Source organism: Pteronotus mesoamericanus, unplaced genomic scaffold, assembly GCF_021234165.1.
Source record: "Pteronotus mesoamericanus isolate MK-2021 breed Mesoamerican mustached bat unplaced genomic scaffold, CSHL_Meso_final contig_181, whole genome shotgun sequence".
NCBI lineage: Eukaryota > Metazoa > Chordata > Mammalia > Chiroptera > Mormoopidae > Pteronotus > Pteronotus mesoamericanus.
Genome location: NW_026555077.1, coordinates 12,321,478 through 12,349,187, shown reverse-complemented (window position 1 = coordinate 12,349,187; position 27,710 = coordinate 12,321,478). Strand labels below are relative to the sequence as shown.

The following is a 27,710-nucleotide window of genomic DNA, read 5'->3' as shown; positions in this document are numbered from 1 at the left end:
GTGAAATATTATTTGTTTATACATCTTTAGATTTTTATTATAAGGTAATGACATTAAAAAGAATGTAATGAATCAATAAGTTTAATAACTAAAATCTTTCCTAACTTTCAGTTTAAGTGGAGAAGTTTTTGTGGAAGCCACCTATAATTCATTGACCAGATTTATGGAGGAGCCTGCAAGTGATGAAAACCATTCAGAAGAACTATTTTCCCATTTTAAAAGTAGACAAGAGAAAGAACATTTATCACAGCATGCCAGTGAAAGCCATCTCAGCTGGTATTCTCAGCAATGGGGGATGTCTAATTTTCTGATTTCAGGGTTTCATGTTTTGTCCATATTGTAAATTGTTTGAATCAAATACAGCATTCTTTCAACTATCTCCTTCAAGTCTAGTAATTAACATATTTGTTTTTTTCTGATTATAATATACTTATATAGCAAACTTTGGCTAAATTTTTTGGAATCTCAATGAAAGCAATTAAAAATGAAAACCTTACCTATTAAGAACTTGTAAAGTATTAAGTGTTTTAACTAAGGTAAATTAAGATATAAATTACAGAATATTGGATATATAGTTAATGAGTACCAATTCACTGTCACTTGGTATATTGCTACTTAACAAATACCTGCCATGCTTTGCTTTTTTAGAATGGGGAATATACTCATTATTTATATGACTCATTGCTCCCCAAAATGACAATCTTAAAATACTGTTATTGTTACTATGGATGGTATAGTCCAACTTCTAGTTTACTTTGTTATAAATGAAGATGTTTGGTCATATATACTTATTCTTGATTTTCTTCCCATGGTTTTTAATAATAGGCAATTGTTATTCATAGCCAGCATCTTCATAGGCCCATCAGTTAAGCCAGTGGTGCTTAAGAATACAATTTACTTTTTGACATAGCCTCTAAGATGCCATCAAATGTTGACGAGCCATTATATGTGTTCCATAAAGAAAGAAAAGAGCTGCCAGTTAAAAGCAGATTCAGAATTTTATGTATAAATATTAAAATAGCTCATTAATTATACATAGATTTTTATTCCAAATATGTACCTATATAAAAATAAAACATAAATAAAATAAATGCGTTAAGGCGTTCTCAAAACTTCTCTGCACTCAAGTCCAACTCTTCAGAGTTACTTTTTGACTCAAGTTGTCTGTGCTATTAAGAATATTGGTGATACGGCATTTTTTGGAGCTTCTTTAACTGAAATAAAATTTCTTGCTGTTGGGTTCTTAATTACAATATACAGCAGCATACATTGGAGTCTTGCTTCTGGAATGTTGCTATACATTCCTACTTCACCAGCTCCTTCAGCCTCTCTCCATGACCCTTCCTAGGGGTTAAAGAAGTGTTGCACCCCATCTCTGGGATACTCAGCAAAGCACTGGACGCTCATTCTGTAAGTCTGGGTCAGGTGCAGGAGAAACAGCTCAGGACTTCCTCCTGAGCTGTGGAGGAAGATTGTGAAGAAGTATCCTGACTTTGGGATGTAAAAATGTGCCCCCCGCAAAAAAAAAAAAAAAAAAAAAAAAAAAAGTGTCTGAGAGCAATACACAGTAGTGTCTAGGTAAAAGATTATAAATAAATAAGGCAAATACTACAGTTTTGTTTGAAATGATAATTCTTATAAAGCTAAATGTGAAGGATTTTTAGATATCTGGAGAGCTTTAGATTTTGTTATCCATTTCTTTAATTTATTCATTCTCCTGGTAGAATACTTAGTGAAGAGCAGTAACTTTTAAGGAAGGGTTCAGGAATTAGGTTTAGAAAGACCAGTCTTTTGGGTTTGGAATAAAGTTAAGGGAGAAGGAAGGGAAGAATAAAAGACAAACACTCCCACAAATCGTTTTCCAAACTAGGAAAGGGGTGTTGAATAATTTTCAAATGGCACAGTGAAAACATTGCTGTTGGTGGTCTCTGTGTTTTATATATCTTACCATTTTAAAAACTGTCTTTCTGTTTATAGTAAATGTGGAAAAAATATGGCAGTGTAGAAAAATCCATTACATTTTCTGTGACAATTCACTGATACATTTCGCAGAGCAATTTACACAACTATAATACTTAGTTAAGCTATGTCATATGTATTTGTGAAAATACCCCTGGTTTATTTGAAAGATTTAACTTAAATTTTGTTTGTGAATTTCCAATTAGTGTAAAGCAGGACATCCTAAATGAAAAGACTGAGTTGGAAGCAACATTTAAAGAAGCTGAGTTGGCAACCTGTTCTGTGGAATTACTTTTACCATTATTTAAGGACACCATTGAAGAAATTAGTTTTGAAAATGTGAGTATTTGACTTGTGAATAGTTAATAAAATGAAAATCTAGCATAATGCTCAGATTGCACCAACTGAGGTTTCATATCTTATAGTTGTGTGTATGTGCTGGTATTTGATATTAGAAAATGCAGGCTTACCAGTGTTCTTTATACCACAGTACTTTTCCTCAAAGAGTTTCAGGCATGCATTTGATAAGAAGGTAAGCTAGAAACTGTATACCTTGGTGCTTGACTTACCTGGAGTTGAATGAGTGAGTCAGCTTTTCTCAAGGGCGAATTTAAAACCAAAATATTCTGAAAAATGAAATATATCTATTTTCTATAATGTTTTGTGGAGTAGAAATCTCTGAAATTTCAGTGTATTAAAGTTTGAGGTAAGGACAAAAAAACAGATTGTATTCTATTAGTTTTATTAAAATAAATGCCTGAAATACTGTAGGGCTTAAGCTCTTATACTGATTTCATTTTACTTTAATGTACCATTTAACAGATTCTATTACTATTAATAAACTTGGCAGCGTTTACTATTAATATGTTCAAAAGAATGGTTTTGTTATTAGGAAAAAGTATTCTTTGATAATAGTAAGTGACATTATATTTTAGAGTGTCTTAATGCTATGCCTTAAAAATGTATGTGGTTCTTATATTTTGTCAGGCTGATCTTTCTCCATCCGATTTGAAGAAGATTGTTAAACAGAAGGAAATATTAACAAAAGAATTAGATACATTTAAACGCGTAAAACAAGCTTTAGAACATCTTTTTAGAAAACCAGAATACCAACAAGTAAGGAACATTAACCACTAATTTAGTAATGATATTTCTCACTTGAAGGTTATATTATTTTTCAAACTGTAGAACTTAAAATATTGGTATATTTGAAATGGAAATAATTCTTGAATTTTTGGTTGAAATGGCAATCATTAAAGTATAACCCATACTTTTAATGTTTCATAGATAGTTCTACATGAGAGCAGCATATTTATATGGAAATACATTTTTATTATCTATATCAAAATCTTCAATTATTATGTCATTTCAGCTGATTACAATAAAATACTCATAGAATGTAAGCTCTTCTGTACATTATATTTATACATCCATGTATTCTTTCTTTGGTAACAGTTTTGTTGTGATGTAATTCACATACCATACACTTCACCCATTTTGAGTATATGGCTCAGTGATTTTTAGTGTATTCACAGAATTGGGTAGCTGTCACCACAGTCAATTTTGGAGCATTTCATCACTTCCAAAAGCAACTCCATGCCCTTTAGACGTTCACCTACCATCCCTACCAACCCCTCCTTAGCTTCTTAATGTACTTTCTCTATGGATTTGTTGATTCTGGACATTTCCCATAAATGGAGTCATTTAAAAGGTGGTTGTTCATAACTGCCTTCTTTCACTTAACAATGTTTTCAAATTTCATCCATGTTTTAGTACATATTAGTGCTTCATTCCTTGTTATTGCTAAATAATATTTTATTTATGGGTATACTTATATATGAGTATACAACATTTATGTATCCATTCCTCATTTGATGGCTATTTGGATTGCTTCTGCTTTTGGCTGTCATGAATAAAGCTGCTGTGAGCATTCATTTAGAAGTCGTGTATACCCAGAGAAATGAAAACATGTATGCCAAGCATTTCTGCTGTGTGACCTTGTAGTAATAGGCAGGGGCTTCATGAAAGTCCATGAACTCTCTGAAATTGTGTATATAATTTTACATCACATGTACATGCATATGTGCTTTTAGGTGAAAGGAATCCATAGCTTTTCCACATCCTCAAACAGGAGTATAACACTCAAATGAATAAACATTTTCCTGTGCTGTCATTTCAAATGTCTACAGAAATCCCATTACTGATTTGCCATAATTAAGAACAATTCTTATTGGTAGAATTAGGTTATTTATAATTTTTACCTATTCATTAACAGCACTGTGAGCTTTCTCTATACAAAATTTTTGTGATTTTTATGTCATCGGTTTGTACTTTCTGCAGCATTTAGAGGTTAATTTAGTAAATTAACTAATTTTATGAATTGTGGGCAAAACATGATTTGGAACACTTAGGTAAAAATCCTTCTGATGTTAATATTCTAAAAAATCTGAACTGTTTAATGTAGTTGTTCATATTAACTTCTTAATTAGTGTTTATTTCTTTTTTAAAATTTATTTTTTAATTTAATCTTTCTTGTTTTTTCCCCTTTATCATTTAGTCCTTTTATACCTGCCTCCCCCAGCAATCACCACACTGTTGTTCATGTCCACGAGTCCTTTTTGCCTTTTTAAATTGATGCTTATTTTACTTTCTACTCTTTTATATAGAGAGATACAGTTTATGAACACTGATTTATAGCAGTTTTTTTTTCACAGATAGATGACAATTTAACCAGCATGTTAGAGAAGCTAACTGATAATGAAAGTAAAAATACTGTAAGTCTTTTACACTTTGTATCTGTTCTCCTGACGTTTTTGTTTGTATGCTGCTTGCCTATAAAATTAGCCAAGATTATTTATGATATTCCTAACTCTAACATTGTATTTGCTGAAGGATCTTAAGAAGAAGGTACTTGAAAAGGAGACCTCTATCCAAGAACTTTCTTCTTTGTTTCAGAATGAAAAGGTAAGCAGATTTTGAGCTTAATTCATCTATTTTCTTAATATTGACCCCTTTCCTTTCTTTATATCCTGGCTCCCATAGCCTCAGAAATAGGCGCAAAAAGATTTCTAGATTATTTATATATTTTGCAAGTTTTATGTAACAAATAGCGTATCTTAATTTTTTTTAATTTTTTTTTTGAGATTTTTATGGCTTTTCTGTCAGGGTACGTGGCTTAAATCACTGTGTGTTAGGAACTATGTGTAAATTTGTATTGTGGAGCTTTTTAGACATACCCATAATTTTATTTGGGAACATAGATAGGAATTTTTAAAAAGAGATAATTAACAGGAGCCATTAAATAAAGGGAGGAAGGAGAAAACATCCCAAATAGCTTTATGTCAAAAACATTTGTAATGGTGGGGTGGGCGTCACAGTGTATGTAAAGTGTTACTTTGCTTTTTATCAGCTGTTTAGATTGTGTCTAAACACAGGTAAGTTAAAGATTGTGGAGAAATATATCAAATAACACATTTTATTTTTGTTTTCTCTGTTTTAGGCAAATGCTTTGAAAGCCAGTCGTTTTGCACAATCAGTTAAAGTAGTACATGAACGACTACAACTCCAAATTCATAAAAAGGAAGCAGAGAATGATAAATTAAAAGAATACATAAAGGTTATAAATATTCATTCATTTTTATAGTTTATGATAAAATTAATGATCTACTATAAAGCCTTTCCTTAATTCTGGAATTTGATGGTTTTGAAAGAATTCAACTTAAGTACTGTCATGGGAAATACGTATTTGAGGCAAATCTGAAACTTAAGATTTCTGGGCTGTCTGAAGATTTGCCTCCAAATCCTAATATAAAAATGCTCTCTTTTTAGTACCACTCTAGGAAAGATTTGAAGAGCTTGAATTACTTAGAAAAGCTTTCCCACTATATAGTTAATTTATGTTTATTGTGGATAATTTGTATAATGTTAAAGAGAAAATTAAAATAACTCTAAAATACATTTTGGCACATAGTATTCCGGTATTTTACTTTATTTTTTGTACATCTATGCATACATACATACTCTTACACATATTTAGTAAGTGTTAAATAAATGCTTATTATTTTTGTGTTTGTTACTAATGATAATAACTTTAAAATCAGTTATCCTAGGTTTGGTGTTTAGATAATCTCCTTTTTTATATATGTGTATATATGTATACTTATATATATTTATGTATATATGTATGTATTTATGTGTGTGTGTGTGTGTGTGTGTGTGTGTGTAGGGGAGAGAGAGTGTGTGCACACACATAAATAAAGGGAATTTTTTGGTTTAAACTGTGTGGTTTAAATATTCTTTAGGAAGTCTCACAGTCACTTGCAATTTGAATTTGCGGTTGCTATGATATGACACTAGATATTTGGATTTGCTGTCATTATTTTTGCCAAAGGAAAACAAGCAGTGTTCTCACTTTCAGAAGAGATGTGTACAAAGACACACCATACCAAGTGTGAGGACTTCTGTGTTAAGTTTATTTGCTTCTGAATCCCTGAGTCTTAGCAGATGTCTGCAATCTGTGGCACATGTTTTAAGAGGACACTTGGTTTTTCTTTTCTTTCTTTTTTTCTTTCTTTCAGTGAGCTTTTGCTCTTCAAAGGGACATTAATAGGCCCATAGGGGATATAGAATTTGTTCTCTGTCCCCCTCCGTGTGCTTGTAAGCACTCTCCCCCAGAGACCCCAGTGTCCTTTCTCTCGGTGTCTGGGGCATTGCCTGTGAACTGCAGTCGCCATTCCATTGCTCATCATGGTAAATACAAGAGAACACGTGTGATTTAATCTCTCAAATAATTATCTACTACAATTTATCGTCCACAATCTTTATTTTCTCAAATAGCAGTTGGGGATGTTTTTGAAAGTATTTTATTAAGTGATTTTTAAAAAAAAGTTACGTTACTTTTTCTATTCCTGGTAATTTGAGGAAAGAATACAAGGTTAAAATCACAAGATTTTGCAATGACAGTCTCCTGTATAATATTGATACTTTGAATTCAAATAACTTTTAAAAAATTCAACTGTTTAGAAATGAGTGAAAGTTTCATTAGGCTACTGACTTTTCTGTATTACACCTTACACACACACTTTTGGAATTTAAGGCGTTAAGTAATTGCAGGTCAGAATTTAACCTTCAGTTTAGGTTTAACAAGATACTATTTTTGAGTAAAAGCACAAGGAACTCAATTTGGCAACATTAATCTCAGTGTTATAATATTGTTGACTTAATTCATTATATTAGTTCTTTTAAAAATATAAATTATAATTCTCTTGAGAACTACCCTGAAGATACTTTTTACCCATTTTCCCTAGATCTTTATTATATAGCAATTAGCATTAGAATATTTTTACATTTTAAAAGACGTAGAGAATAATTATTTTTAGAATATGCAGTATGTATTGGAAATGTGAAAAGACAAATAGTTGACTTCAAATATTGTCTATTCATTTGGCAAAAGACTGTGAGGGATTTATTCTGAAACTATAAAAATAATTTAATGGTTTCAGTGTACTCCGTAATAGTGTTCAAGTGTGGCATTTGGTAAATTTAGTGAGAAAGTTGACCAGAATCTTTTTCAGAAAAAAATTTTACGTTGCCTTTGGTGTTTAAAAGGTTTTTAAATTCATAGCAATTATTCGTGGTGTGATGATGACACCCTGTGGTCTCGCTGAGGAATGACAGCTCCGTTTCCTGTGGGGCCTTTGTTTCTCTGAAAGAGACCTACTGTCTCGCTCTTTATTTGTTTTTCTCCAACTACTTATGAAAACATTTCCTTGGATATTTTAGCGTAAGGTAGTTTTTAAAATACAATTTAAGAATATTTTGCTTCTTTTAGTCTACCTAGTCACTTTTCAAAGAATCAAGTCTTTAAATCTTAAAATCTCAATTTCACTAGAAGTTATGAAGCAAAAATTGTATATCAGAGTTATGTAGTAAAGCCCCATTTTCTACTGTGACTTCTTTGATTTTTTTCAAATTAAAATGATTGTCCAGTGAATGGAAGACTAAAACCTAAATTCTGTAATAATTTTGCATTCTTTTCAGTATTATACAACTTTCAAAAATGTAAAAGCATTAAAATCTTAAGTCTTTAAATTCTTAGATACTTAATACTCAAATAAGTTAAATATGAACCCTTAAATTAATTTGAAAAAAAGTATGAGAGGTGTCACACTAAATCATATCTATCATCAGCTGAGCCTAATATTCTGCTTCTCATGTTATCAAGAAATACGTCAAGAAAACGTCATGCTGTTTAACACCATTAAACTCAATGGATAGAAACATGCCTTCAGACATTTCTTTACCCTAGCTCTTGCGGATCTAGTAGTCATTTCTTTACGTAACCTTGTTCAGTCCTAGAATAATTAACATTCACAAAGTTACTACTCATTGGGTAAAGCAGTACTTTTATTGTCCTTGGTGAACTCTTAAGTATCAAGACATGCCCCTTAATTCTCATAAGTTAGAATTTTGGTCAATACGTGTATGTCTGTCTCATCCATACCTTTCATGATCTGTAGATTTTTTTGTCATTTTTGGTAAATTACTAATTCCTTGGAGCTTTGTGTACCTATTGTTTGAATTGTCTCCAGCACAATTACTGTTTTTTGACTTGAAATAACTAGTACCACGTGTAATAGTCTACATGTGAAGTTCTAGTTAATCACAACAGTTTTAAGGAAGTTAGTATTTTTACGATAGTCACCAATATTGGTATCTACGATAAAAGCAACATTAGTTTTATGTAGGCTTATGTATTTTAAATTTGCGTTCAATAACTGGCTACAGATAAACGTCAGTGAAATCACTGTTCTTCACTGTTTTGTTTTCTATTAATCATATGATGAATCCTCTAATAACCTCATGTGGAAGATTATTTACATATTTTTGCAATATTTACATAAACATTGGAATTCTAAAATAGTTGAATTCCTGCTAATATATTTTTTTTTTTACTTTTTAGAGCTTAGAGACTAAGATAGACCAATGGAACTTGAAATTGAAAAAGAGTAAGCATGAGACTGTAGCGATGAAAGAATCAAGTAGGCAAAAAACTATCGCCCTGAAAAAAGCATCTAAAGTTTACAAACAAAGGCTTGAACATTTTACAGGAGACATTGAAAACCTGACTTCCCAGATTAGAGATCAGGTTAGTACATACGTTTTTTCTTACTGAACTATTTTGTGTACTTGGTTTATGTAGTTAATGTCGTGATGCTTCTAATATTGCTGATACTAGAAAAACTTTACTCATGGTTTTTTGCTCATCTTTATTTTGAAATATTACATAAAATGTTAAATTTACATACTGAATTATATCAGCAGTTCCTTGAGCACTTAAAGGATATGTTAAGTGTGAGGATAACGTAACATACATATATTCCCCTTTGGAAATTTACAGTGCACATTAGCATATTAGAGGCCCTGAGGAGACTTTCATAAAAGTAAAGCAGTGTAATGAAGGGTATTGAACTCAGAGTTTCCCACCACTTATTTAACCACAGAACTCTTCTTTTACCCACAAAACAACTCTTGGAACTGGTTCTGAGGAACACTAGTTTGGGAAATGCTGATTTATGTTATTGGACCATATGACTTTATTCATTAATTCATTTGAACTCTGTAAAGCATTTAAAACCATTTGCTGACGTAAACACACCATGTGAAAGTTATCTTTGTGAGTAGTACAAAGTTGAAAATGGACTTAGTGCTTTGTTGTTTTTAATGAATTGTTATATTTATTCAAATACCAATTAATAAAATATTTATTCTGTTTAATGTTTCACTGGTATCCCACCTCTGAGAACCTTATGTTAGACTTTCAGAATTATTAGAGGTTTTTAGAAATGAAGACTTGCACAAACATTTATGTAAACAGAACACTTAATATTTTATAAGCTCAATTGTTAACATTTTAGGACTAATGTTTAACCTACCTACATTCAGAAGAATTTAGCTAAATACAAGAATTGAAGACTAGGTTCAAAATCTAGAAGGTTCTAGGCCTGAAAATACTCTTGAGTAATAAAAACCAATCAAGTCATTAACATTCTTGGGATTTTCCTATGTAAATAGTGTCATATCACCCAGGCCAGGCCCCTCTGCAGTGCAGGGGGTTCCTCCCTTTGTTAACCTTGTGAACTTTGGGTAAAAGGTACTGAACTTGTCTAAGCTTCCTTTTTTTTTTTTTTTTTTTTAAATCTATAAAGTAAGGGATAATAATACTGCCCATTTCATATGATTGTAGGAAGAAAAAAAGAAAACCTATGTCAAAACACAGTTTATGGCCATACTGCCATTTGCAGTATTAGCCTCCTTTCTATCCCTGTAATGCATCTTGTTTGTTTCTCTATTGTTTGCTGTTGCCTTTGGCTGTAATGCTCTTCTCTGGCTCACACTAGCTGGTTCTTTTATAATCATTCAGGTATATTTTTAAATTGACATCTCTTCAGAGGTGCTTTCCTTGACCCCTTCTTTTGAAGGGGTCCCACCACAGTTAATCATATCATGTCCTAAATTTTCTTGATAGCAATTATTTTATAAGTGAAATTTCTAAATATCTTAATTTATAACATAATTACCCAACTTACACTTCATAGTACATGTATTTTTTAATTAAAATTTATTTTATATAGAATTTGAAAATAAAATACTAGTCTTCAATATAGTAAAATATAACTAAAAATATAACTAAAAATATCTTGTGTACAGTAGATCAGTAAATATTTGTTCAGTGACTAGGTGAATGATGGAAGGAAAGGAGGAGGCACCCGATAAATCTTTAACTGTTACCATTGCTACAGTAGTCCCCCTTCTCTGTGGATTCACTTTCCACAGTTTGTTACCCTTAGTCATCCGTGGTCTGGTCTGTAAATACGAATGGAAATTCCAGAAATAAACAATTCATAAGTTTTAAGTTGCACAACATTCTGAAATCTTGCACCACCCAGTTCTGTCTCACCTGCAGAAATCATCCCTTTGCCCAGCACATCCACACGGTGTGTGCCCCCTCCCTTTCAGTCACTTACTAGCCCCCCGGTAACCGGATTGCCTGTCACGGTATCACAGTGCTTGTGTTCAAGCCACCCGTATTTTACTCACTAATCGCCCCAGAATGCAAGAGTAGTGATGCTAGCCATTCAGATATGTCAGAGAGAAGCCATGAAGTTCTTCCCTGAAGTGAAAAGTGAAAGTTCTTGACTTAATAAGACACTTCATCATCTCACATCATCACAAGAAGGGTGCATGAATATTGTACAATGAGGTATTTTGAGAGAGACCAAGAGAGAGACCACAGTCACATAACTTTTTTAAAAAGATTTATTTTTAGAGAGAGGGGAAGGGAGGGAGAAAGAGAGGGAGAGAAACATCAATGTGCGAGAGAAACACTGATCAGTTGCCTCTCATAGGCCCTGAACCAGGGACCTGACCCGCAACCCAGCCATGGCCCTCACCGGAAATCAGTCCAGCGACCTTTCAGTCCTTGTGACGATACCCAACCCACTGAACCATACCAATTAGGGCAGTCATGTAACTTTTATTACAGTATATTGTTATAATTGCACTTTTTTTTTATTATTGTCATTTATCTCTTACTGTGCCTAATGTATAAATTAAACTATCATAAGTATGTATGTATAGTAATAAACATAGTGTATATAGAGTTCAGTACTATCTGTTTGCAGGCTTTGCTTCAGGGTCTTGGCACCAATCCCCTACAAATATGGAGGGACTACTGTATTTCTGGGTCTTCTGATTAGTGATTATTGGCACTGTTGTCATTCCAGTGAATTTGTTTTTCTGTAGAATGCAGATGGGGGACCATGGCTATGCAGCTCACTAGGTGGATTTGTAAAGAGTAGATTCATTTGACCTTATTAAGAGTTTGCTCTACGCAAGGCAATGTTCAAAGCCCTAGCAATGAACACAACAAAAAAAAATCTCTACCTTGGGAACTCACATTCAAAGTAAATAAGCCATGACTACCACTCTCATCTCTTTGCTAAAGTTAACAGGGTTTGAAGGTCAGTGGGGGTGACCTCAACAAAGCAGGTAGACATCATTATAAAACAAGGCTGCATTATTAAATGCTGTAGAATTTGGAATTGCACATGGTTTCTATGTACACCAGAGGGCTTCTTTCTCCTCTAATGCTTATATGGTTGGTAGCATGTGCTATATATAAAATGAAAAATGAGAAGTTCAGTCAATAGGGAATTATCTTCATTAATTAGGAAATGTTTGAAAATAGTTACAGCCAACATCCTTAAAGTGTTAAGTTGGAACTGCCACTACATACATATAAAATTATAGTAACATCAAGATATTATTAAAGTTTACTTTAAAGCTTTGCTATATTCAGAGTTGTGCACTGAAATTTTCTGTAACAAAAGTCTCATGCTTTATAGGATGTTTCCTCGTTTATAACATATTTGTGATTAGGGGCCTGAACAAAACCAAAGTGTTATTAAATTACAAGATGAGTACTTTATGTATTTTTTAGGAAGCCAAGTTGTCTGAAGCAATTTCAGCTTCCAATGCCTGGAAAAGTCATTATGAGAAAATTGTAATAGAAAAAACTGAATTGGAAGTTCAGATTGAGACAATGAAAAAGTAAGAAAAAAGTTTAGACTCTTTTACCATATAAGAAGTCTTTTCGGTTCTTTGAGTGGTTTGTATTTTTGTTCTTCTGGATTTACATGTGGTAAAGGTGTTGTGTATATGATTTGATATTTTTCTATTTATACTTTTATAAACTTTTCTTAATCTAAAAATACAACAAAATGATTACCCATTAAAAGCACATTGCTGTTCACATTTTGAAACATGAACTTGTAAGTTAATAGTTGGTATTTGAGTATATGTCATCTATTATTTGCAGTAAATGTTAGCACTATCTTTGTCTTAGAATGGAAATAGCATTTCTCTACTAAACAAGAATGTATAAGTATATATAATACTACAGTTTATAAGAAAGGCATAAATGCTTTCAAAATCGCCAAAATTATTGTTCCTTCAAGTGCTTTAAATGCATAACAAAGAAAATCAGTGATAAAAAAATATATATTTTATGCTTTGAGTTATATTATTGATAAACTAACAGTGAACCCTGAATATTTGCTTTTAAATGTCTTATTTTTCTATATATTTTCTTCAGTATTATCATTGAAGACTAGCAAATATAATTTGCTTTTAAAGATTAACTATTGCCTTACTTGATACTTTTATTTACCTTGCCCAGAGATTGTATGTGTGTGAATGAGAGACAGACAGACATGTCTATGATGATAGTTTAAACGTTTTATTGGATAGAGAAGAGAATATTGTGTAATTTTTCATTGGCATTATCAATGTGTAGTTGTTTCTAATCAAGGTTACTTAGATAGTAACTTTACATAGATGATTGCTTCCTATTTCCCTTGTTCTATGAGTTCCATTAACTTTTGAAACAATACATCTACCAAAATAACTTCAGAAACACACTTACGATGTATTATTTGAATGAATATTCAATAATCTTACAAAATATGTCATTTATTTTATAAAGGCAAATCAATAATCTTTTGGAAGACCTGAAGAAAATGGAAGACAATGGAAAAAATTCATGTGGGGAAATTCTTAGAAAACTTCAGTCTATTGAATATGAAAGTGAAACTCTTACTCTTGAGAATACAAAATTAAAGGTACTGTGTGTTTGTGTGTATACGTATTGTGTTATCACAACTTAGTCTACTTAGTACAAGTAGTTTTTAATAACAGTATGTTTAAAATAATGCTCTTGTATCATTTTGTCCTTTATGTTTCTCAGAGAATGAGTGTCATTATAATAGGTAATATACACACACACACGTATATAGGTATTAAATTTTAAAGTTACATACAAAGATACATGTTAAAATTGTTTTCAGCAGTATTAAATAAGATTTAAAAAGTTGAATAACTGTTTGACTCAACCTAAAAAAATGTATTTACTCTCCAATTTTAGTTAAGTGAACCATCCAAAATTACATTAACTTTAATGCATTAGATTATTTCTAGGTGTCATGGTTACGATAGGATATAACCTCAGCCATGGTCTGTTTGAAACCAGAAAATATGTTCTTGGCTGCTTTGTAACCAGAAAGAATTTTCCAACTTAATCAAATCCAAGGGGTGATTGGTTTGTATGTGTACCAGAAAAAAGATGGGGAAGAAGCTTTTCCATTTTCTGAGAAAAACTTGAGTTCTCAATCAGAGATGCACATAACCATATGAAACTTGACTAACAGCAATGGCATCATTCTCAGTTTCATATTATTTTTGGAGGACAGTAAATAGAAAACAGAAAAGAATCTGTTTATGTAAAACAAAGCCAGAATTTGCAGTTCAAAGTTGATACGGCATCAGATAACCTAACCTCTATTTTTAGCTCTCTACTCTGCCATTCTTAGGTTGAGAAGCTTATCCTCATGATTTAAAAAGGCTGCTGGAGTTCCAGCCATTATAGCCAAGTTTCAAGCAACAGGATGGAAGGAGGAAAAATGGTGGATTATCTTCCTTTTATTTCCCATCTCTTTATCTTTAGAGAGACTTCCCGAAACTTTCATACCACTAGACTCTTCTACTTATTTAGATGTATGGCCCCACATAGCTGCAAGGGAGATAAGAGAATGTAGTGTACTAGTTATCCTGAGCTCTACCAAATATGAGTACTCATTCATGCAATTTGTTCGTGTTTTTCTGTACCGATTCCTATAGTTTTGCTAGCCTTATAGTTTGGAGTGCTATTTTTCTCAGTATCTAAATTTTACCTTTCCTTTAAATGTCAGCTCAAAATCTACTCACCTTCCCCGAATATTCTCATTTAGGACGAATCTATCTTTATAAACTCCCATGTTTGTATGCATAAGATGCCCAGGAAAGGTGTGGCATGTACTTATCTCTCAATGAATATTTATTGAATAAATGCTTAAAATGTTTCATCCAGGAAGAGGAAATTTTATTTATTGTGTTTATTTTTTTAAATTTCCTCGATATCTTTCAGGGAGAAATGGTTAGAAGGATAATTCATTAATTATAAATCTAGGTTTTGATTGCATGGTAATGGAATTAATTTTAAGTTACATAGGTATAAAATCATTGTTAAAGTTGATATCTTATATTCTATTGTAATGCAAAAACATGTACTTTTAGTGCATTATTTTCTGGATTTTGTTTAAGGAAAAAAATTGAGGTATGTTTCGCATATGTTCTTTATAATGTAAAATTGCCTAGATGTCATGTTTTGTTACTTTTAATTACTTTAGAATAATTTTAGATTTTAAAGTTTCAAATAAAAAAAAAGGTAGGTGATATTGCTTCCAAGACCCAGTGATTTCCTCCATTAAAAAAATAAAATTTTATTTGAAGGGTTAGAAAGTTTTATTTATTATAGAATGTAAGAAAAACAGAAAAGCACAAAATGAAAAATGATAAAAATCACCTCTAAGCTCATAACAAAGATAACTAAAGTTACTATATTAGCATATTTATAATTTTTGGGATTTTGAACCACTTCCAGTTTTTATTTTTGTAATTAAAAATGTAGGTAGTTTCTTTGAATGTTTTTGCATATCCATTTTCTTAGCATAAATTTCTAGAGTTGAATTACATGATTAAAGGGAGGCCCATTTTTAATGTTGGTGTTTCATATTTCTAAGTTACCCACCATAAATGGGTGCCTGTATTTTTCCAACATTAAGCAATTTAAAACAAGTCTCTTCAGATTTGATAGGTGAACTCATCTAATGTTGGGCCTTTAAATACTGTGTATAGCCTAGAGGCTTACCCATTTATATATCTAGCCTAGACCTTGCCCCCGAATTCCATACATATATTCTACTGCCTAGTTGAAATCTCCGCTAGGATATTTAATAGGTATTTCAAAGTTGTGTCCAAAATAGACTTCCTGTACTCCTCAAAATAATTCTCTACACTATCCTCATGTCATTTAATGCCAATCACCCTTTATATTACTCGGTGTAATCCTTGACTTCTTTCTCTCACATCTGTTTCTAGTCTGTCAGCAAATCTACTTCAAATACGCGCAGACTTTGACCACTTCTCAGCAGCACCGTGGCCCTTATCCTGGTTCAAGCCGCCATATCTGGTCCTTACACTGACTTCCTAACTCTTCGCTTCTGTCCTTGACCTTGTAGTAAGCATTCAGTGCCGCAGGAAAGCAGTTTCTACGAAAATGTAACCATGTCGCTCAGAACCCTCCAGTGATATCTTGGTTAATAGTCAGTGAACATCCACAGGGCATCATGCCACCTGGCTTTCCATCGCTTCTCTCACCTCATCTTCTTCCATTCTCCCTTTTGTTTTTTCCCTTCTGCCACGTTGGCCTTCTTGCTGTTTTTCCCTAACTGGCCAGGGCTTCTCCCACTGTTGCCTTTCTTGATAGGAATCCTCTTCCCTCAAAGAGCCACACTTCCTTTTGGTGTCTATTTAACAGCCCTTTCTCAGGAGGCCTTTTCTGGCCCAACCCCAGCTTTTCATTCCTACCTTGCTTTCGTGTTTGATATATCTCACTTCTTAGTCTTTTTTTTGGTCCCATCTACCCCTTGTTTTTGTCTCTCTATACATGGAATACGTAAGCTCATGAAGGAAAGGATTTTTGTCTCTTTTTCACTACTAGAAGAATATCCAGTCTCTAGAGCATTTTTTTAATGACTAGTAAAAATTTTTTATGTATTCATCGATTATATATATTTCTGCTTTTTTTGAGTTACCTACTATTATCTTCTATATCCTTTTTCCTAATCAACATATAAGAAGTCTCCATATATTAAGGGTGTTCATCTTTTGTCATAATTTGTTACTTTTTTTCAAAGTTTGCTCATCTCTTAAATCTTTGAGGGGGCTATGAAATTTTGGATATATATACACATATGTGTATACAGGTATATATGTATATATATAGTTGTATGTGTGTGTGTATTATGTGTATATATATTTTATTTTATGACCTCTTTTGGGAATCTCTCCATTTCTGCTCATCTTGCAAGCAGAGGCACTGACTGCCTGTAGGTCCAGACTATCTTTTCAAGGATGTATAGATAGAGAAAGATTGTGATATTTGCTTCCAAATGCTTGGAATATAGCAGTTTCTATAGCAAAGGGTAGGCATGATGACTGCCTGTTATAAGAGATCTGAGTTCCCTAAACTCAGCATTGTTCCCCTGTAATGTTTTCCACTATATGTACAGGTGTCACCCGGCAGCCCTCTATGTTGCCCTGTGGGAACTGAGGCTTAGAGAACGCACACCAGTGCTGATACTTGGGTACTGTGATTGCTGGGGGTAATAAAGCCCTGTGTCCCTGACCTAGGAGTCTCATGCGTTCTCTTAGCATCCCTGAAACTGTGCTAAGCTGACTTGTAAACTTAGAGGGTAAAGTGTCAGATCCTTACAGTTCTTGATATCTTCTTTTGGTTTTTTGCTTAGTAGGGCTTGTGCTATCCTTATATCCAAGAATATTTTCTGTGAAAATTTTTATAGCTTCATTTTTTATTTTTAATAAACATAAAAATAGTGTTGGGTACAGGGAAATCTATTTTTTTTCTAATAGTTAAACAGTTTTGTTGCTTTCATTGTTTCTTGATCCATAAAGTCCAACCTTTGTCATATACTAAATATAATTTTAGGATTTTTTTACTATTCTATCGATCTCTATATTCTTAATGTCTTAATTTTAGTTCTTTATATATTTTAATACCTAATAAGTACTGAGATTCTTCACTTAGAAATTTGGAAATTTCTTTCAAAATTTTATTAGTCTTTCCTGTTTATTTTTGCATATGAATTTTAAATTAATTTTGTCATATTCCCCCTCCCCCAACTGTTATACTTTTGGTTGAAATTGCATTAAATCTTTATTGATTTGGAAAAAACTGGTTTGCATCTCCCTATCTAGGAACCTGGTCTATTTTCCAAGTCTTTTTTTGTCACTAAATTTTAAAAATTTTAAAACTATGTCTTGTTTATATAAGTCTTTTAAAGTTGTTTCAGAGTATTGCCACTTGTTTGAAATCCTTAAATTTTTTAGATGGTAATTATATGCAATCAATAATTATTTTATTAACTTTTGATAGTAAGTTATGTTTTTATAATCCTATAGCATTGGAGCACAAGTGAATTTTAATGATCTGTAATATATATTTATATGTTTCTTGCTAGACAACACTTGCTACTTTGAAGGATGAGGTTGTTTCTGTTGAAAATGAACTCTTAGAATTGCAGGAAGTAGAAAAACAACAGAAAACACTTATTGAAGTGTATAAAACTCAGGTAACCACTGCATTTTTTTAAATGTTTGTTAAATTTGATAGACAATTTAAAACACTGCATTTTTTTAGAATCTAAATAAGCAGAACTGAAGAAGGGTGAAGCTCTTACTTGTGATGGAACATGACATGTCCCAAATGTTTCTTAAGGCCCTAAATACTTCTATAAATAGATGATTCTACTGATTCCTGATTCAAATATTGCCTCTGTGTGCATTGGATATTCCTAAAAAATAGCTCTAAAACTAATTACATAGATGTAATATAAACCTTGTATATAATCTTGTTTATATTTTTTGTCATCTTGTATATTTAATGGTATTGATTTAGAATAACAACTCCTTTCAAGGGCCATTAAAGTCCAATACTCCCCTTTTCCCAATAAATAAGGTGTAGTTCAGACTTACTCCCAAGAAATACCTAGAAAGAACATATGATAATATATTTGGGATAGAGCATGTGTTCAATGATAGTTTATAGAAAAGCTTATGTTTTGGAAATGTGGTATTTGAGAAAAAACTTAATGAGAAAGATGGAATTTATGCAGGCCTGTGAATGATGGATAACAAACTGCTCAATAAAGAGTTAGATTTTATTGGAAGTGAACATTTGAATAAAGAGTACAGTACTATAGGTAAAAGCTTAACGGGAGCATAGTGTAGGTAAGTAGGAAGAGGCTGCATCTGGAGGGTTTAGATGGGAAAATGGAGTTGAGCTGTCCCGAGAGGCATCCAGGCCAGAGGTAGGAATAGAGGCGCTGGTGATCTGTGGCTCATGGTGTTGAGACTGTCACCTGGGTCTCCCAGCTGGTTTGGATTTAAGCTCTTAGCAGGAATGTTATCGGTGCACTATCATATTCTAGGCTCTGGGCCTTGTACAAAATGCTCAGTCAGATATCTTTTGAGCAAATTTTGATTTGGAGGGTACAATAATGGTGTGAGAGCTAGTTTGAAACCAGAGGCTGATTCTTCGTGACATTGACCTGGAAATGAAAATCTCTTTTACATTCAGAGCAAGTGAAGAGTCTATGACAATTAATGGAAGGAGACAGTTAAATCATAAAAGGATTGTGGATTAGAGGAGAGCACTGAGTGATTTCCATATTTAAAAAAGGAGTAACATTAGATAAACATGCTGACGTACTGAAAGGGAAATAATGATTGGTTTAAAATTGAAAATTAAAATATTTAGCTTTTTATTTCATAGTATGGTCTTAATAATAAAATAATATGTTACTCTAATCTATTTTCAGATACAAAAGTTGCAAGAAGCAGCTGAAATGGTGAAAAGCAGATGTGAAAATTTGCTAAGTGAAAATAACCTAATAACAAAAAACAAAAATAAAAAACTAGAGAAGGTAAGGTTGACATTTTAGATAATAAAATAATATTTGATTTATATTTTATACTTTATGAATATTGGACAAATATCTCTCATTGTGGTCATTTTCTCTATCTATTCTCAATCTCTGTAGGAGTTTGTTTTCTGAGGAAATAATGTTTCTTCCAGGCTTGAACGGTGTTTATTTGTTTAACTATTTTTCTACTTTTTCCTTAATATTTGGAAAATAACATAAACATTTAATTTTTCTTACTCAAGAGCAGACTTACATAGCTCAAAAAATGGTTATTACTGAGCTTCATCAACCATAAGTAAGCAAATTTGAATACCTCTCATTTTTAATCGTCCCTTGTTTTTCTGGTAGTAAATCTTTTGTGTCTAAAAGAGCAAAGTAAATACTCTCTTCTAAATGCTTTGTTGGAAGAAAAATCATATTACTTTAAAAAAACCATCATTTCCTTTTTTTTCACCCTATTGCAACAGAATGAGAGGAAGGCCAGTTTGGCAAGTTATGATGTTTTTGTGAATATTTTTAAGTTCTTAAATGAAATTGCATCCCTTTTTGGGTCTTTTCATGTTTGGTGAGGAAGCAGTGAAAGCCGTAGGATGCTACTAGCTCCTGGCTGGAGGGGTCATGGGATGTTACTGTTCAGTTCCAGCTGAGTGTAATAAGGTGACCGCTGGCTCTGGATTTCCTCAGTATCTGGGGGCTGAAAAGTTCAAATGAGGCACCAATGTGAAGAGGCTAGCCAGAGCAGGCATTCTGCCGGTTAAACAGAGATAGATAGATAACCCATCAAGGCGCAATTACTACTTTCTCAGAATTACTTTTCCTATTTTTAGCAAACTAGAGAAGGAATTATTTCGTGTCTCTTGGTCTCTTTTTTTTTCATGAGACATACCAATGCAAATGTCTTCTCTTTTGCTAGGCAGCACTGTAAATAAAAGCCTATTTTAAAAACCGGTTCAGAAAGGCAGAGAGAGCAGAGGCCTGTTTTTCAGGTACTGTGAAGTCACAGTGGTTTCTTACTGGTATTAAACCAGAAAAGTCTTTTTTTTTTTTTTTTTTTTTAAATGAAATTCTTCCTTTTATTTTTCCACTATTTTAAGTCTGCTGGTTTTCTCATGGGCTCCTAGATGTTTCGGGAGGTGTGCTTTGTCCTATTTTTATTTTTTTCGATTAAGTCTGCCACATGTTGCGCAGTAGCCCTAGGTGGTTCCTGTGTCCAGGAAGGAGGCTAGCTCTTGCTTTTCCTCCCTATGAACATCCTAGGTGCCGTGTGTCTGCTTATTTTTTCTTAATTAGTAGTGCGAGCATATCTTAGGGTTGCTTCTTGTCACAGCTCTGCAAAAGTGCTGCAGTGAGGAACTGCAGCGGCCAGAGAGATTAACATAGATAAAATTGTAATAACATTAATAATTAAATAGTCTACTGAGGATAAAAGTAGCTCTCTTGAAATAATATGCAGTAAACCCCATTGATTTGGACTAAGATGAGTGCAGCAAGGCTGCTCTGATTGAAATATCTGAGTTACAAGGTTGAACGACAAAAAGTGACAGTTACTTTAGACTGATGGCTTGATAGTGGAAAACTACCATACCAGCTGTATTAGTAATATCTACACTGAAATATAAATGACAGGATTCAAAAAGTTTCCTTTCCTAAGTAGGCTAAACATTCTTCCTGCAAGCTAATATTATTGTATACATTTATTCAACATACTTTTTGAAAGCTAATTGAAGTGTCACTCCCTTTTGAGTTTTATTTTCATTATTTGTCAGAGTCTAACCTAATGTTTATTCATATTTATTTAGTGGAATCTTTTTGTTTAAAACCATTATACCTAAAGTATATATTCTATTAAAAGCATATCTAGTATTTAAAACAGTGAAACAGTAATGCTGAATGTGCTATCTTACCCTTATTTCCCTACTGCTACAATTCAGATGAGAGGCCAGATGGAGTCTCATCTGAAGGCGTTAGAGCGCGCCCGCGATGCGCTGACGGCGGCGGAGCAGAAGCTTCAGGAGTGTCAGGAAAGGCTGCAGCACTGCAAGGGCAAATGTGCAGACCAGGCCCGCACCATTAGGGAGCTTCAGGGCCAGGTGTGCAGCCATCATTCTCACTTTGCTAGATGTGTTAAGGAACCGCTTAGGAATGATTTCACCAGTTGAGGGCACTCATGTCAGGGGTTGATTTATTCTACTCCTGTCTAAATCATTTGATAAAATACCAGTTTTATGCAACTACTAATATTATTTTTGCAAGCTATTTGTTTCATATATTATAGTAAAAGATTGGTAACCAGAATTGCTGATTCAGTTTATTCACACAAATCTATATTTAGACACTTGAAGACATGGTAATAGTGTAAGAGAAGGAGCAATGCTATGTTTACATATATATTTTTTGATGTCAGGATAAGCTAAATTATTGTAATTTATTTCACAAAAATTTGAATTCATTTTAATTAGAATTGTGCATCAACTTTATTTGGATTATTTCCAATTTTTTTGGCATATACTGGTTTACTTCATTAGAGCAGGGACCACGGATGTTCTGTGAGTTACCACATAGCCATCTTCTGGTTCCGTGCATAGCACATAGTAAGCACTTAATAAGTACATGTTTTAATTAAGCACTTTTTTTTTGTCAAAGAAGCATGTCCAAGGATGGTAGCAAGTATTTTTCTTTATTTGCAAAACAATTTTAGGAATGATTCCCTATCTTCCAAATGTAGTTTGGATTTTAAATTTGAAATACATCCTGTTTTTAAAAACAAGCAAACAAAGCTTTGCTGAATTTAAATTCTTGAGAAGAGATTTCTAGGGAAATGTCAAATTACACAGACAACCTAAGTTACAAATTGAGATTATGAGAAATGTTAAAGCCTCTGAAACTGTTTAAATATAGCTTTTAAAGCAATGGGAGGAACAGTCTATCTTGGCATGGGCGAGTGTATCTTTCGTTGATTTCTTTGTTAATTTAATTTGCTTTTCACAGATAGGTTTTTTACTCATAGTTACAGCTTCACAGATATTCAATTATTAATCATTGTTTAGGTGAAGCAAAAAACTATAAGAGTAACCCTAAATATGCTACAATCTTAAAAATCTTCACACTTAATAAAATAAATGTCCTTTTGCAATACAACATTTTTCATAATGTTTTAATTGCTGTCTTTCAAAAAAAGTTATAGATGATTTTCCATGACAGCATAGTTTTTTAACTTATGTTTTAACAATGTAATATTTCTTGGTGTCTCTCTGTATAGGAGTAATAATATTTATACCTTCTTTTGTTCTTTTTTAAATATGTTTTTTATCCTCATCCAAGGATTTTTTTTTTCATTGCTTTTAGAGAAAGAGGAAGGGAGAGAGAAACATCAATTGGTTGCCTCTGGTATGCGCCCAAATCAGGGATTATAGGCACCTGGACCAGGAATCAAACCTGCAACCAAGGCATGTGCCCTGACTGGGAATTGAACCCGCAACCTTCTGGTTATGGGACAATGCTCCAACCAACTGAGCCACACCAGCTAGGGCTACCTTCTTGTTTCTTCTGATTGTTCTAACAATAAAACTTACAGATTTCTTTGGAAATTGATTATAAAGGAAATAACCAAGAAAAAAATTTTTTTCTCTTTTAGTTTGATGGAAATCACAATCTTCTGACAAAGCTTTCTTTGGAAGAGGAAAATTATCTTATTCAATTGAAATGTGAAAACCTTAAACAGTAAGTATTACATTGACTTAAAATTGGTGTTATATGTATTTCTATACACTGTAATTTTAAAATGTTTTTTGGAAAAAGAAAATTAGAACAGATGGATGCAGAAAATAAAGAGCTTGAAAAGAAGCTGGAGGACCAAGAAGAGTTTCTTAAGCACAGCAATCTTAAGTTTAAAGAGAAGTCTGAAGAACATACAGCATTGGCTAGACAGCTGGAAGCTGCTTTAGAAGAAGGAAGACAAAAGGTACAGAGGGCCTTTATTTAGAAACTTTTTAATTAGTTTACCAAAGAGTCCTTTTTTAAAACAGACAATATCTCATCTTGCCAAACCTATAGTTATTGTTTTTATCCTGATGACAGGGTGAAGGGAGCAATTACATTTTTGTTTTTTACCTACTTTTGCCTTTTGCAGCTAAACAGATATATTACTGGTCCAGAGTTACTTTACCAGATAATGATGATGTGGCAGGGTAAAGGGTAGGGATGGAAAACACTTTGAAGGAATATTTTCCTTCCACCTCCCTTTTAAAAAAATAAAACCAAAGCTAATGTGAAAATTATTGAACATTTTGGTTTTGAGTAGGATCCAGTGACCTGTAAAGCACAACTCCCTTTTCTTTTGGGAAATATTATTGCATAAATAAATACATGCAAGAATTAAATTCTAGTTAAATCCATTTGGTTAGCATTTAATAAATATCTTCCTGTGCGTCTCTACTAGTCCTTGAGATGCAACGATGACTAAGACCTGGCCTCAGCTCTCGGCGCACTCATTGCTCAGGAGGGAGATAACTGTGAACAAACCAATGTCGTCCAGCGTGTAGGTGCTAGAATAGAGGGAGGGGGCAAGGTCGTTCAACCTGGGGGTGAGGAGACATGATTCAGGAAGATCTCACAGGAGAGGTAAAGTTACGAAATGATTTGAGAATGTAATCTTGAAAGGACAGGAGGTCAACTTTGGTGTTTGGTATTTGAATTGTCTCTGGTACATTATACCCTGGCCCAGGACAAGTTACTCGTTATTCCCATTTTATCAAGTAAGAAACTAAGGTAAGAAACTGTCTCTAGTTCCTGCCCCATGAGGAGTGCAGTCACTGCCCTCTCTCCATTGTCCACACTGAGGGACATGGTCAAGGGCACGGACATTTGTTCTGAGGGCTCTTTCTCCCACAGCTTCAGATTCTGCCTGCACGCCTTACTCACAGTCACCCTTAGAAATTTGTACACAGTAATCTTTGTAAATCACTTTATAATAACTTAGAACTGAGGCCATTGGAGTCAGATTGGATGATAGCCCTTCCCGCTAGCTCCTTGCTCCTGAACTGGTCCCTACCTCCACTCCCATTGTTCAGGCCCCAACCCAACATCATTGTAAGCAGACTTCTATATATCTGAATCCTTGGATGAACAAAGCTAAGCTAGACTTTGTGCTAAGTGAACAGTCAGAGATATATGAGAACTCAAATTCAGACCACTTTGAAAGTAAATGAATGAAAAATCAATCTCTTTTATGTGTGTGTGAAGTGTATGTATCACCTGCCCTGCCCCCAATTTTATCCATCCAAGTCTATAATCAGCATTGAATAAGAACAATCTGTGTTCCAGTACCATTCTAGACAACATGGTGAATATAATACTATAAAATGGAAAGTGGTCTCAGATATAAAACATCTCCCAAAGTCACAGAGCAGTGCAAATGCATACACCTCTTCTATCTTAGGTCATTTTGTAGATACTTATGCTATATTTGCTTCCTTATGATAGAACAATTTTAAACATTTTGTAATTAAATTGTCTAGCATCCAGTTAATATCTGTTTGGAAAAACGAGGTATAGGATAACTATGTCAAGGCTTTAAATTATACTTTAAAGAAAGCACATTTAGTTACCTTACTCTTTTAATGAAAATTACAGGTTTCTGAAGAAATGGAGAAAATGTCATCTAGAGAGAGGGCTTTACAAATTAAAATACTAGATCTGGAAACTGAGCTTAGGAAGAAAATTGAAGAACAAAATCAACTTGTTTGCAAAATAAACAGTGTAAGTATTAGTATGACATGTGTTTTCATAAAAAATAAATTAGCATTTAACATTTTTACCTTGCTGGTCTACTTAAACAGTTAAAGCACAAAGTGAGGGAAATCAGGCCTATTTCTTTACTGATACTATTACAAATAAATAATATAAATCACAAAAATTAAAAATGTCAGGATTATGCCAAAGAATTATTATCCTCATCCTTGGTAGCTTCTATTACATTTCCGCCAAAGCCTCATCAGGCCCTTTCCCTACATATTACTTTTGCATGACAGCTACTTAATGAAAGTTACAGATATAATCCACTTATTTTTTTCTGTATGAATTTTTCATTTTTAAAAGGTACAGTTTCAGCAATTATTATGAGTTAGATACCAGCTTGAATAATGAATATTATATTTTAGGAAGTTATAAATTGGCAGTAAGTAAATACTCAGTGTTAAATCTGCACATGAGATGGATGCTTTGGTCCACGCAGCTCTGAAATGAGAATAGTGTAAATTGGTTGTGTTTAATTAGTCTTCTAATGTTTTTTCCCAAGTGTTCATGAAATAGCCAACTGGCATAAGATACTATGAAAGCTAGCACTAGTCATGACTAAATTACTTGAAAACTTTCTACTTAATAATGACATACAAAATAATAATACTTTATTTTTTCCAGGAGCTGAAGACTCCATGAAAACTAATTTTTCATTCCCAAATGTCTGAAAAATTGAAAATCTAAAAGGTTCAAAAGTTAAATGATTTTTTTGACATGTGATGTTAGTTTAATTTTATCACTTTGAATTTAGCACTGGCATTTTCTTTATTTCTGAACTTTTTTTTTTACTCGCCATCAGAGTGGCTGATATTGTTAATATATGTGTTATGTTTTTTATGTAGTTAAAGCTTCTGGGGGGAAAAGAAAAGTTCACTAAGTTGAGATGGGTTTTGCTATAATGCTCCCAGTACTTGGCTGAAGCTACCAAAATGAATAGGTTTAAAATTTGATATTAATTAAACTTGATAATTTCTACAGTAGTAAAAATCTAGAATTCTAAGCATACATTTAGACATTGCTGAAAAATGAGTTTATGTATCCTTTCCCTTCAAGGGGACACTTTAGGAGGTATTTCAGTGTTTATTTTTGTTTACACGCCTTAGCTCCAGCTGAATGGCAAGCACCCTGAGAGCCTGTCTTATAATTGCTTGTCCCCCGGGGTCTCCCACAGTGCCCTGCCCACAGTAATGGGCCACTTCAGATTTTGTGCCCAAGAGTTCCAGTGAGGGGCAGAGTGGATGCACAGACTCAGGCCAACCTTCCTGAAACCTGACATGAATTTGGAGTCTTACATGTTGTCCTAGAATGTATGCACATTTTGCATTCTGCCCAACGATATGTGTGTTTGTATTAGTACTTTTCCCTCCACAATGCTGAGTAAAATTCATTTTCTACAAAGACTCACTGTATTTGTTCTGTGACTCTGTGCAGCCCCGCCCAGCACATTGCTTCATACCAGCCTACTTTACCTGAGGAACACTGAGCATTGCTTAGTGTCAGAAGGTGTCAGGTACTATTGAATACCTGATGAGAGGGAGATAAAACATTTTTCTTCTCAAGGTGCCTACATTTTAGTTGAAGCTAACTATTATTTGCAGCCTGTCTGTCTAAAATATTTTCAGTGAACAGATCTACTTGGAAATTTATAAGAACTGAATATTAAAAAATATATATTAGGTTTTAAATTTTTTCTTCAAATAAAGAACACCTATAATATTGAGTTCTTTTTATTAAGGATTCTAAAAGCAAAATGTTTATAGTATAAAAACTAGAATCTTGTCCATTTTTAAGACAGCAAAATTAATTTTAATGGTATAAAATCTGAATTTTTAGGCAGAGAAAAATGGCAAAAACTAGTAGTAAAATGTGTTAAATGTGAGAGAAATTAATTACAACAGTTTTAAATAAGATCTGTGTATTATGTTAACCATGTTAAATATGTAATAATTTGGGGTTAAGTGAATGTGTTTTACAACAAATTATATCACAGTAAATATCAACCATATATGTGTTTTAGTCATTCTGGATTTTAAGAAACACATTTGATGTTAGGACTCTTTTAAAAAATTAAAATCATGTCAAATATTGTATATATAAATTTTATATTATATTTATCCTTTAATATGAAAGTCATTATTGATTGTCTTTATTTCTTTTTTTATTTAGAAAGCACAACATCAGGAAGTATGTTTGAAAGAAATACAACATAGTCTTGAAAAGTCGGAGAATCAAAATGAGAGTATTAAGAATTATTTACAGTTTCTTAAAACTTCTTATGTAACAATGTTTGGATAA

The 27,710-nt window shown here is 33.0% G+C and overlaps 1 protein-coding gene across 1 annotated transcript; it reads left to right on the top strand.

Moving 5' to 3' along the window:
* The first annotated feature begins 163 nt into the window (after window positions 1–163).
* Window positions 164–27,710, top strand: ODF2L (outer dense fiber of sperm tails 2 like). The gene is made up of 15 exons (XM_054566927.1): window positions 164–276; window positions 2,166–2,298; window positions 2,947–3,075; window positions 4,674–4,733; window positions 4,852–4,923; window positions 5,459–5,575; window positions 8,921–9,106; window positions 12,461–12,570; window positions 13,505–13,640; window positions 18,156–18,266; window positions 19,515–19,619; window positions 23,254–23,339; window positions 23,418–23,580; window positions 25,251–25,376; window positions 27,582–27,710. The coding sequence occupies exons 1-15, from the start codon at window positions 164–166 to the stop codon at window positions 27,708–27,710; spliced, it is 1,776 nt and encodes a 591-aa protein (XP_054422902.1).

What these genes read in the sequence shown, in the direction of transcription:
- ODF2L (XM_054566927.1), top strand. Translation starts at nt 164, where the DNA reads ATGGAGGAGCCTGCAAGTGATGAAAACCATTCAGAAGAACTATTTTCC. An exon ending in CTTTGTTTCAGAATGAAAAG is followed by an intron (nt 4,924 to 5,458) that starts GTAAGCAGATTT and finishes TCTCTGTTTTAG; the next exon opens with GCAAATGCTTTGAAAGCCAG. An exon ending in AATTAAAAGAATACATAAAG is followed by an intron (nt 5,576 to 8,920) that starts GTTATAAATATT and finishes TTTACTTTTTAG; the next exon opens with AGCTTAGAGACTAAGATAGA.